Genomic DNA, 12,782 nt, shown 5'->3' on the forward strand with positions numbered 1-12,782 from the left:
ATGCTGGGAGGACGCACTTCCTCTCAGGGGCCTCTAGAAACCACAGGTCCAGGCTGCGCCCCCGCAGCCGGCAGGATGGCAGAGGGCAAGGCGGGCGGAGCGGCTGGCCTCTTCGCCAAGCAGATGCAGAAGAAGTTCAGCAGGGCCCAGGAGAAGGTAGGCAGCCTGGCCTCACCAGGGGCCCGGACCTGGGCTGAGGAGAAAGGGTCCTGCTGCCCCAGAACGGGCGGGGAATGGGTGTCCACGAACATTGGCCGACGTGGGAGAGAAGGGAGCAGCTGAGGAGACAGCTGTTTCGCAGGAGCCTTCGGCAACCCTCAGCCTGACCCAGAAAAGGCGACAGGAAGGAACGAATGGTGGTGGTCAACTTTGTCACAGATTTTGTCCTAGCGCAAAGGCAAGGGTGGCTGGCGTCTCTCAGGTGATGAATGCGTTGGAAGATACTTGTCCCCAAAGTAAGAGACAGCGGCTGCGGTGGCAGTGAGTCGCCCCACTTAATTTGATTTGGGGATTCACTGAGGACCAGGACACTCTTTACAGTTCTCCACACTTGAGTGTTGTTTAAACTGGTGTAAACGGAGGCGAGTGGATAGAAAACGCAAGGCATCCTAGGCTATGTCACTGAGTTTAAGACCAGCCTGAGCTACTCTTTACCTCGGGGTGAGCGGGGAGCTCGTGTGTCCAGTAGCCTGCCCCAGTTTCTTACATCTATCCTTTTGTCTTGATGGTGATCCACAGCCTCTGGGCGACCTTCCTTAGACTGCTACCTATTAAACTGAGGCCCATAATTTGCCAATCCACTCAAATGATGGGCACACGCCTTTAATCCCAGCCCTCGGGAGGCAGAGGCAGGTGGATCTCTGTGAGCTCAAGATCTGCCTGGTTTACACAGAGACTTCCAGGACAGCCTAGACTACATAGACCCTGTCTCAAAAAAAAAAAAAAAAAAAAAGGAAAAAATGGATTATGGGGACACTCTTCACGCTGTTTATTTTATTTGCTTGGTTGTTTTGTTTTTTTGTTTTTTGAGACAGGGCCTTACCGTGTTGACTGGGCTGGTCTTGTATTCAAGGTGAGATCCTCTAGCTAAGGTCATAGGTACGAACCCCATTCTTACCACCCTTCACGTGTTTTTGAGACAGTTTCTTGTACCCCCACCCCCAAACTCACTTTGACCTTGAACTTCTGGTCTCCCCGTCTATCTTCTGGGTTGCAAGCATGTGTCATCACATCTCTTAGATGCTGAAGGTTGTACCTACAGCTTCTGGGGAGGACACCAGGCCCTCTGCCAACTGAGCTCCGTCCCAGCCCCTTCCCTACACACTTAAAAGGCATTGTGATGTTACCTGTCCAGAGTCTTCCTTTGCCCAGCCACCATCTACCCACACGGTAGTAGAAGAGACATGGGCTAAAAGGAGAGGGTTCATGAACTTGAAGCTGTAAAGTACCTAGCACACTTAACAATGGAAAGATTTGTATTCCCTTGTAAAGGTGGTGCAGAGGCCATTGGAGCAGATCAAGGGCAGCCAGCTCCCCCGGCATGGGGTTCACATTACTGACGGGGTACAGATGTGTGAGGTCCTTAGTGTAAAGGACCACAGGGGAAGAGAGGGGCTCTGTATTCTTCTGCCTTTTAAGATCGTGTGAAAGACAAGAGGAAAATAAAAGTTGTGTGCGCAGCCTTTGTTACTTTTCGTACCTGAACTTTGCCTCTCTGGAGTCTAACAAGACATCTGATAGATCTGAAGGCAGTGCTTATGGGAAGGTCTAGCTATAAATAGAAGGACTGGACGGGACAGGGAACTCACCTAGAGAAAGCTACACTGTGGCTAAAGAAACACAAGACAAAAGACAAAAAAAAAAAAAAAAATAGGAACCAGAAATTTGGTGTATCAAGGGCTGGCAGGTGTGGCTCAGTGTTGGAGCAGGTACCTAGCGCAGGCAGTCCTGGGTACCACAAAAGAAAACATTTTAAATGAAAACTGGAGCGTATCAGTTGGTTTTTTTGCTTTCTTCCTCTGGCCTTTTGTCAACGTGAGGTCTTTGGAGTCAGCGTCATCTAACCTCCTTGTCTCCTGTAAGCCTGGACTCCACAACTTGCCATAAATAATGTCCTGTTCTTGGCTTCAGGTCTCTCATCTATAAAATGAGAGGACTCTGAGCTTCAGAGTCAGTTATCTCCAGAACGGGAATAGTCACACAGGTAGCGGGACAATGTTCTTCCCGTCCGGGACCCTCCCTCCGTCCTGGGAGAGAGGGGTGAACTCAAGTCAGCCCAAGGAACTACAGAAAGCAAATAGGCTTCATGTGAGACTGGGGGTTTGGGAGTTCGGGACTGGCCCAGGCAGACACTGACTTAAAGGAAAAATGGCCTGGGTAGAAGAGCTGGAGTCCCTGAGTCTTGGGAAGTTGCTGAGAGCAAGACAGGGTGTTCCAGTGAAGACTTTCCGAGATGGTGGGGGGCACTTGCCCAAATTCAGGTTCTCCCCAGGCCACGTTCCTGATGAGCCACTCCACCCTCTGTGCGACCCGAGTCCCTGCAGAGCCTCTGTGCAGGTGGTGGTTGAAACGGAATCACTTTATACCCGCTCAACCTCCTCCGAAGCGGGGAAGGTCTGCTGACTGTTAAGCACAAAAGGTATGGCCTTCTGGTTCTGTTTGCCAGTTCCCACCGAATGCGGCAGGAGCTGTAGTTTTACAGGATCATACATCCTCACGTTGGATCAACTACTTTCTTATCTGTGATTTCTCTCTGGCAGACTGTTCAGTTCTCCCCAGCAAGGGCGTGGTTTTTTTTTTAAATCACTCCTATGTTGTTCTTCTCTCTGTTAACATTCATTCAACTTACATCCCCAAGAGTTTAATTTGTTAAATATTTGCAATAGATTCTTTTGTTCAGGGGGCTGAGCTAGTCCCAGGGGGAACTAAGAAATGAATAAGCTCTTGTCTGCCGGAAGGAAGCTCAGAATCCACTGTTTGCCTAAGATATGCACATCTGTGGGAACTCAGGACAGAAAGATTGGGTGGAAGGTTTTCAGCTCCGGCTGACTTTGAAATGGGAACTGTATGTGGTCGGTAGTTCCTCCCGCCAAGCTTGAGAGAGCCTTCCAGCTGAGGAGGGTTATCGTGGGCATGGCCTGAGCCTGCCAATCACTTTAGGCTGAGCTGTGAGAAATGCAGCTGGAGCAAGCAGGTGAGAGAGGAGCCTGGAAGAACTCCCTGTTAGGGAGAGCCTCCAGGTAGTATGTGTCTGCAAACTTTGCTCACAGAGCCTGTTCGGGAGAGCCCGGGTTGCCGTCTGCAGACTTCCTTCATAACCACTTTAGAGTCATCACACCACCGAGACAAAGGTGCAGTAAACTACAACGCTATCTTTTAGTGTCTGGTTCATGGTCACATTACCTCAATTGTCATCATCAACTAAACGCAGTAGGGGGTAGGGAGGTCTCCACAGGGGTCTGCAGTCATCAAGTAAATGCGCTGTGAGGTTTTTTTTTTTTTTTTGAAGATGTATCCCTCCCACTCTATAGGAAAGTTAGAAGAATGAGCTGGTTAACCTGGGAACCTGTGGGAACCTGTGCATGCAGTGTTACATTCACTGCCTAGCCCTTGCTTTTGCTCTCCCAAGTGTCTGAGCTCTAATCAGCTGCCAGGCCGGGGTGATTAGGGCAGAGTTCTCAGGCAGGATTGTGTGGACTGTGTTGTGAGCTGTCATTGAGAATTGATCAAAAAGGAGAATTTAGCCAGGTGTAGTGGCTTAACACCTGTAGTCACAGCTCTCAACGGGCTGAAACTAGAGGGTCATTGCAAGTTTGAGGCCAGCCGGGGCTACATAAAGTTAAGCCTGTCTCAAACATACAGCTGTATCCTTTCAGTAGACATCTGTTGCATATATACACACCTTGTTCCTTCCAGGGTCTAAGAACAAACACTTCCAGTGTGAAACACAGTCACCAGTTGCTATGGCAACAAGTGATTTGGGGAGCTGAGAGATGATAGATATTTCCAAGTTATCTTTTTCACCTTTTCAGTCTAGGAAGAGTTGATGGTGGGCCTGTTGCTACACCACCCTGACCTTGCGGGATCTCATCTGATCTTGTAAGCTAAGCAGGGTCAGTCCTGGTTAGTATTGGATCACCTGGGAACAGGTGATGATATGTGTGTGTGTGTGTGTGTAAATAAATATATAAAATAAGGTGATGGTGGGAAGATTCTCAGCACAGCCTACAGACCCCAGGAAGCCCTGTAGCCTCTCAGGTGCCCTCGGTATCGACTCTAAATTGAGTTTTCTCTCTTCTTGCTCCGCCCTTCCCCCACCCCCCACCCAAGAAACATAAGTGGGCAAAGGAAGGGAGGAGTCGAGAAAAGGAAGTAAGAGCTGCCTACCACGAACAAGGTGGTTTTGCAACTTTCTGGGGAAGAACCCTGTTTGTTGTGGGGGTTGGGGGGGGGGGAAGGGTGGAGCCAGGGAGGATGGGGACTGCACATCTAGGGAGGAGTGAGACCATCAAAGACAGGCCTGGCCGAAGGGAGGAGCAGCACCTGTGATTTCTAGTCAAAGAAGCAAAGGCAGACCCAGCCTAACTGGTGTGGCAGCTGGGCGTGGTGGCGCACGCCTTTAGTCTTAGCACTGGAGAGGCAGAGGCAGGTGGATCTCCATGAGTTCAAGGCCAGCCTGGTCTACAGAGTGAGTCTCAGGACAGGCAGAACCACGTTGTGAGAACCTCTCTCAAAACGATCAGAAACAAAAGAACAAGACACAGTTAGCAGGCAGCTAGAGATAGCAACTTACATACCGAGTCTGAAGTGTATGTATGTATGTATGTATGTATGTATGTAGTCCTGGGCAGAAATACCTTATAGCTAGTCAGCAGAAAGGCCAAGGTATGCGTTGATGTGTGGTCACAGAGCCTTGATCTTAATCAGAGAGGGGTTGAGATGTGACAGGCATTGACCCGCTCCTCTCCCGAGAGGCAGACACTTGTGTTCACACAAAGTGGTCCCCTGCACACTGCCATGTGATTCGGATTCCTTCACAATGAGATTCCACACCTGAAGGAGCCACGCCACACCGGCCCAGAAGGCTGCCCTGAGGCTGCACACACCCTGTTTTGCTCACCTGGCTGTGGGTCAGGCCTCCTCCTCTCCACACTCTTTATACCCCTCATCCAGGCGTGGCCCATGCACCTCCGCCTTCCTATTAAACTGACTAAGTGGCCTTTGCTGGAGTCTGAGCTTTAATAAAGTATCTGAGGAGGAGACAGAGACACGAACACAGAGAGTGAGACAGTAATGAGCGAGCAGTTAGGAGTGAGTGAGTGAACCTCATAGCCAGGATGAAGTAGACGGAGTTTGAGCCAGTGTTCATTTGTTTACATTCATCCTTCGCTTGCACAACAGACAAAATAGAGAAGTCACTAGGGAATTCCAGAAAGGGAATGGAGGCTGTAGCAACTAATAGTGGGGCTTATTCACTAAAAATAAGCTATGGAGGAGGAACGTGGAAGCTACAGCTTAAGAAAGAGTCAAAGCAGCAGGCCTCCCTCCTTGCCAGAATGTCCAGTGGGAATTCGGCTGGTACCCAATAGAGACTGTTACCTGGTGGACCAATGCGGGGGAGCTAATAAAAGGGGGCAGGCAGATGAATGAAGAACTGTTAGAAACATCGAAGCAGCATGGTCAAGACCTACAGCATCGAGAGAAGAAACCTCCTGGCCTGGGGCTGTGACAATGGAACCAGAGAGAATGGGGTGGTCTCCAGAGGGGACACCACAGTGGGAATGGGTGAAGAAGGAGACTCAGAAATTGAAAGCAGCACTTACTATCCTGCCTTGGGCCTAGGGAATTGATATTGCCTCCTCCCAAGCTGTGCACACACTCGCCACATTACTCATGTGCAGGATGTATGTATGTGGGTGTATGTACACACATATACTGCTATATCACATGTGTGGAGGTAGGAGGTCAACTTTTGGGAGTCAGTTCTCTCCTTCCACCATCTGGGTTCCAAGGATCCACCTCAGATCAACTTGAGACTGGATGGCAAGTGCTTTAACCACTCCCCACCCCTCCCAGAGCATCTCAGCAGCCCCTCAGCCCTATCTTCCTTACTCATGGCGGGGGGGGGGGGGGGAAGGGGGTGCCTTTCCTGTGTTTTGCTCTGGCACTGAGACTGGGGTGGTGGTGAGCTCTCTGGTTTCTTAGCTGATGGAAGCTAGACATGGGTACCATTCATTCCCAGTTAGGCTTGGTGAATGTCATCGTATAGAGTTTAAGGTTTTCCACAAGGCTTCCATGAGAAGAGCCCTGCTCACCTCGTCCACAGAGAAGGGCCTGTTACAGTGTCCAGGAGAGGGGCTTGTCGCTCAAGCAGAGAGTCCTGGCTCATGTTTTACCTTAGAAAGCCGTGCATATTTTCTCAGGAGTCGTGACTCCATGCAATGCCCTCCTCTAGTCCCCTTTAAAAATCACTTTAAGAGCTCGGTGGTGGCCCGAGTTCCAGGACAGCCAGGGGCTACACAGAGAAACCCTACCTTAAAAAACAAACAAAAGTCGCTTTAAGGCTGGCGGTGGAGTTGAGCGGGAGAGTTGCGTTTGGGTTGTACAGGGCTCTGAGTTCAACCCAAACGGAGGAAGCACCTCTTCAAGTACTGAGAGTCATAGGGGGAGGGGAGGGGGAGGGAAACTGAGTGAGAAGGAGCAGGTCGATCCCCACCTATCCCAGTTTGAAAAGAATCACAAAACATCCTTTTTGTTAGCAACCTGTTACCTTCCTGACTCTGGTGAGCTGACGGGAACCCACCCAAGACCACCAGATCCGAGAGTCGAGTATAACCTACTTCCTGTCTTTTTTCCCAGGTTCTGCAGAAATTGGGGAAAACCGTAGAAACCAAAGATGAGCGATTTGAACAAAGTGCCAGTAACTTCTACCAACAGCAGGTGACCTGGAGGGTGGGGGAGGGGGGAGTGTATGGGGAGGCTGAGGTTGGGGGAGAGTGTGTGTGTGTGTGGGGGGGTGAGTACCAGAAGGTTCTAGAATAGGCAGGCATTTTATCAGCCTGCTGCTTGCCCTTTTCTCTGAGAACCGAGAAGCAAAGGAACTTCCTGACCCTTCCTGTGGCTGTGCCCCTTCAGTCCACCAGGGCTGGCTCTTCTCTTTCCATGTACTGTAACCCTGGCGGCCAGGTAGGGTGGCTCAGTTGGTGTCACCTCAGCACGGAGACCGCTGAGGTTGTTTATATTACACAAGCTATCTGCTCAGAGGAGTATCTCATTGCCACACAGTCCTGGCATTGCTGAGTCTCAGGCCAGGAACAAGGGATTTCTGGGCCTACCCCAGGCAGCCATCTTGCAGCCCCTGCCCCTTTATTTATTTATTTCCCCGTAAAACATTTCCTCATGACTACAGATCAGAAAGTATAGTCGGAAAAAAATAAAAACAGGCGTGGACGTTCATGCTTATAGGCTCAGCATTGGGGAGGCTGAAGCAGGAAGGTCACAAGTTCAAGACCAGCCTGAGATACAAAAACTAAACAAAACAAAAAAAAATAAGGCTGGAGAGTAGGCTATATCCATTGTTGTTTCCTATCCTACACTGGTGATAACTGTGTTTGACACCCATTTAACTGTGAAGCTTCTACAATGACTATTTTAGGGTTCTTTCTTCTTGGGGTTGGATTATGACAAAGCCTTCTTGGTTATTTGACTCTCTTACTAGGTACCCCAGGCTGGGTTCCGCTGTTCCTCAGGCTGGGTGGCTCTGCTCCTAACTGCTGATCTGTCTCTCCAGCCCCCTCACTGAACCTTGTTTGTTGAGAGTGCAGCTTGTCCACAGTCACCTACGTTTTCCCTGTTTTGTTGTTCTTTTGGGTTTTTGTTGTAGGTTTTTTGTTTCATTTTGTTTTGTTTGAAACAAAGCTTCTCTGTTTAGCCCTGGCTGTCCTGGAACTCACTCTGTAGACCAGGCTGGCCTCAAACTCCAGAGATCCGCCTGCCTCTGCCTCCCGAGTGCTGGAATCAAAGGGACGCACCTGCTGCCCGGCTTTTTGCTGGCTGGTGAACGTGTTGTGTTTGCCTGCATCTTCTGCAGATACATGCAGAGGTAGAAGCCTGATGAGATTGACGTTTTCGTTTTTGTTTGGTAGCAGTAATGTTCATAGGCGCCACACCATGGCTGCTTGTCCCCTTTCACATGTGACATGGATATCCCTGAGCCATCACTGGCAGACAGAATCAGCTGTTTATTTCTCAACATTTAAAACTATTCTTTTTGACAACTTCCCACATGTATGTAATGTATTTGGATCTTCTTCACCCCCCTTCCCGGTGAACTCCGCCCGAGTTGTCACTCCCAGCTACCCAGCTCAATTGGAGGCCTTGCCACTTGCCGGGGTTCCTGAGTAGTCTCCATAGCTTTGTTGTAGAGATGTGAAGTAAGTATCTCATGAAGCCCATGCTGGCCTTGATCTCACCGTTTAGCTGAGGACAGCCTCGAAGGAAGGTCTTGATCCTCTTGCTTCCACCTCCCAGATGCTGGGAGTATAAGTGTGCACTGCCACAGCCAGTTAACATGGCTCTAGTCTCAAAGGCCGGGCTTCATGCACATGAGGCCCCTGTTCTCCGTGCCTCATCTGCCTCTCTTTCCAAGGTGGAAGGAAGTGTTTTTCCTCACAAAACACTTCATTCTTTCTCCTGTAGCACTGACACGTGCTCAAGGTTCCTCGTTCACCTCCTGCTGTTCTGCCGCGTATCCTCTGTGCCTGTCTGTCTCTGTGTCTGTCTGGACCAAGTTCTGCAGAGCTGACTGCTGTGGTCAAGCCTCACAGAGAATGGTTCACTACCCCAGGGTGGTGGCTGTTGGCATAAGGGGCGGGAAGAACTAGCTCAGGCTCTTTATGGCAATGCCAAGGGACTGGCAGAGGTTCAGACGGCAGGAGTGATGAGATCAGCAGATCCAGAGATAGAAATGGCTCTGCACTTCAGACGGGGAACTGAAGCCAGAGAAGCGAACTAACCTGCTAGCTGAGAATAGAGCCAACTGCCTGACGACCAGACAGACAGACAGACAGACGTGAGAGCCTGGCTGTGAATGTCTTGTCTGCCAGGGAAGATGGTCTGAGATGACCTAGCCTAGGCATTTCAGGGGAAGATGGACAGGTCTGAGACATGAAACAGAGCCCAGTGCTGCCCCTCGTCCTGGAGCCCACCCCACCCTCGCCACCTCCCTGTCCACTCCCGAAGAACAGGGTACAAAGGAAGACGGACCTGCGAAGCTGCACATGGTTCAGGGGGCGAGAGTGTAAAACTCTTGCAGAGCACCCAGCTTCCTCACCACAGGCTCCATCTAGACCTGCTGCCTGCATGCGAGTCCTGGGGAGGACACAGGCTGTCAGATACTCTGGAGCTGGACTTACAGGAAGGGCTCTGTGAACCGAACTCAGGTTCTCTAAATGTCGCACACTCTTAACCACTGAGCCCCATTGTCCTCTCGGTCTGACAGCTCTTCCCAGTCATAGTGTTTTGAAACCAAGTCGTCATGACAAAGTGAAAAGTTAAGTCCATACTGTTGACTTTCAAGAAAGAGGGTTAAATGTTCATTCATTTTTTTTCAAGATTTGTTTTTATCTATGTGTGTGTGCGTGCGCGCGTGTGTCTGTGAGGACGCACAGGCATGTGCAGGTACCCAGGGGAAGATGTTGGATTTCTGAGGCTGAACTTAACAGTGGATGTGCTGGGAATTGAACTCTGGTTCTGGCAGGGTGCCTCTGGGTAATAAAGGTCCTGGCTGCTAAGCTCAGTGATGTAAAAATTCAAGCCCTAGAACCCATGCAGCAGGGAGAGCGCATGACTGCAGTTGTCCTCTGACCTCCTGTGCACACAGTTAGTAGATAGAATTCTCTCCCTCCCCCTTGCCCTTTTTGTCTTTTAATTTAAGAGTCACTAGGCTTTCTAGTAATGAGCAAGTCCACAGCAAGAATTTCCTGGTGTACTGTGTAACATCTTCTAGGTTTCAAATACTCCGTTCCCAAGCTGGTCGGTCCACCCACTGGCAGCATCCCTCAGTCCCTCCCACACCCCTGAGGTCAGGCTCCAAAACGCCCACATCTGGCCCTCCTCTTCCTCTCCAACCTGATCCTAGAAACTGGAGTTTACCCACATAGAGGGGAAGAGAATGGGGGTTGGGGGAGAACAGGCTACAACCAGTACGCTGAGGAAGATGCCTGGGAGGCTTGTCCACCAGGAGTCGGTGTAGAAGAAAAGTTAGAGCCCTGGGCCAGTTAGGTGGTTGGTTGACTGGGGGCTGGCCAGGCAGGCTGATACCCTGAGGTCAATTCTAGAACCAGTGTTTCAAAAAGCAATCCGGATGCAGTATAATCCCAGTGTCTCTGTCTCTCTCTGTCTCTCTCTCTCTGTCTCTCTCTCTCTCTCCACACACACACACACACACACACACACACACACACACACAGAGTCTATGATCCCAGCACTCCTAGGGTAAAGCATCAGGAAGCTGCCTGAGCAGTGAGGAGGCAGGAACAGCGAGGATCGACCTCGCCTCTGTGACGAGGAAGGAGAGAGCCAGCTCCCAAAAGTGACTTTCTGATCTCCACGTGTGCGACATGCTCACACTCACACACACATTCACACACACGGGGCTGGGGAGGCTCTCAGCAGGGAGGAGCACTGGCTGCCCTTGCAGTGGACTGGGTTTGGTTCCCAGCACCCACCCAGGCGCTCACAACCACCTGTAACACCAGCACCAGCAGACCCAACACCACCTCCTTCTGGTCTCTGTGGACGTAGGCAGTACACATACCTACAGACACGCAGAACACTAATGCACATAAAAAATATTTTTAAGATCTCCTATACAGAACTGGAGAGATGGCTCAGAGGTTAAGAGCACTCACTGGCTGTTCTTCCAGAGGTCCTGAGTTCAATTCCCTGCGCCTACATGGTGGCTCACAACTGTCTGTAATGGGATCCGATGCCCTCTTCTGGTGTGTGTGAAGAGAGCGGCAGTGTACTCACACACATGAAATAAATAAATCTTTAAAATCAAAAAGGAAAGACCTCCTGTAGAGACGCTGAAGAGCCTTCTGACAGAGCTATTTAACATAGCTCTGGAACGCTGTGGCAGGAGGTCACATTTCAAATTCCAGGATAGAGCTGGAGAGATGGCTCAGTAGTTAAGAGTGTGTACCACTCTAACAAAGGACCCAACTTCAATTCCCAGCATCCCCCTCTGCTGGCTTGCAAACCTCCTGCCACTCCAGCGCTAGGTAGACCCAGCTCCTCTGGCCTCTCTGGGCACCTGCACTCAGGTTTGCACACACAGATAAAGACAGACAGACTATTAAAAACTTAAAAACTAAAAACTAAAAAATGAATCTCTAAAGAAGAAAGGAGAAGGAAGAGAATATCCACCATTTAGGAGGCTGAGGCAGGAGCATCACTGCAAGTTCAAGGCAGCCTGGACTGAGAGGAAAGACTTTGTCATCAAACAGCAGCGAAGCAGAACCTAGAAACAGATGTCAGAATTGCAGCTCACTCCGCAGGTTGGGATCCTGGTTCGGTATGAGCAGAGTTCCACGCCTGTGCAGCGAGGGCATCCACCATCTCAACACATATAGAGATCTCTGTCTGGCTTGCCTTCTTTTTAAGAAAGAGACAGATATGGGGGGATGGACAGCAGAAGGCAGATGGGCTGAATGCAGGAGAGCAGGAGATAGCTACAGAGCCTTGGAGTAGAAGCCAGGAGCCAGGGACAGAGCAGTGCAGGTGAAGGAAGACCACAAGGGAGGCAGAAAGAGTCTGTGTGGAGGTTTGGAGAAGAAAGGAGCCTGGTGGCAGGTGGCAGGAAGAACCACACATACAGGCAGCCACATACAGGGAGCTCATTCCAGGACTTGGGTACAGGTGCCTGTGTACTGGAAGAGACCAAGCAGACCACACCCATGCAATGGGAGCCTCCGCTATCCTAACTCATACACCAATCCCAAAGAGACAACCTGCAGCTTGTCCGAGAAGGGCTGCTCTGGTCCCTGGGAACACCCGAGGAAGTTCCAGGCGTGCATGGGCTCTGCTTTTGGCCTTCTTTCCAAGGCCGACCTCTGGAGCGCCTTCCAAACAGATCTTATAAGTTATCAAAGCTGCTCTTCCCTTTCAGGCAGAAGGCCACAAGCTGTACAAGGACCTGAAGAACTTCCTTAGCGCAGTCAAAGGTGGGTGTATTCGGCCTGGAAGGACACACAGACACTCTGATACAGGGACTGAGCAGGCTGAGGTGAACCAGGTCCAGGGTCCTCACTGTTCAGCTGCCCTTGACCCCCGAAAGCTCCATGGGCCTCAGAGTGACTTACTTCCCCAGCCCCACCCAGCTCCTCTTACTGATAACCCATCCTTCTAGCCCATCACTCGAATAAGCGCATCCCCGGGTTTTGAGACACTTGATGGTAGGACTGAGTTCTCTCTTTTCAGTGATGCATGAAAGCTCAAAGAGAGTATCAGAGACCCTGCAGGAGGTCTACAGCAGCGACTGGGATGGGCATGAGGACCTGAAGGCCATCGTGGGGGTAAGGGCAAGACACAGCCATGGGATGTGCTCCCATCTCCCCTCAGCTGAGCTTCTCTGTCCTGGGAAACAGGGAACCGGGCCAAGTTCACTCCCTGTTTCAGAGCCTCAGTCTCTAACGATAGAAAGCAATTGCAGCTGGCTCTACCTTCCTCCCTCCCTGTAAGATCACAGAAATGTCTCCTTGAAGATGGGCTGGTTTTGAAGA

The 12,782-nt window shown here is 50.6% G+C and overlaps 1 protein-coding gene across 2 annotated transcripts in view; it reads left to right on the plus strand.

Annotated features, from left to right (window-relative positions):
• Bin2 (bridging integrator 2) overlaps nt 1-12,782 on the plus strand; it is a 25,930-nt gene continuing 13,148 nt past the window's right edge. Inside the window, exons 1-4 of one of the 2 annotated variants that reach the window (XM_021182832.3) lie at nt 1-156; nt 6,859-6,939; nt 12,170-12,224; nt 12,481-12,575. In XM_021182832.3, the coding sequence (XP_021038491.3) occupies nt 1-156; nt 6,859-6,939; nt 12,170-12,224; nt 12,481-12,575 (387 nt within the window). The remainder of the gene's footprint in view (nt 157-6,858; nt 6,940-12,169; nt 12,225-12,480; nt 12,576-12,782) is intronic. The other variant, XM_029469772.2, reaches the window with a different exon arrangement.

This window comes from Mus caroli, unplaced genomic scaffold, assembly GCF_978045245.1.
Source record: "Mus caroli unplaced genomic scaffold, Mus_caroli_1 scaffold_16, whole genome shotgun sequence".
NCBI classification, from domain to species: Eukaryota; Metazoa; Chordata; class Mammalia; order Rodentia; family Muridae; genus Mus; species Mus caroli.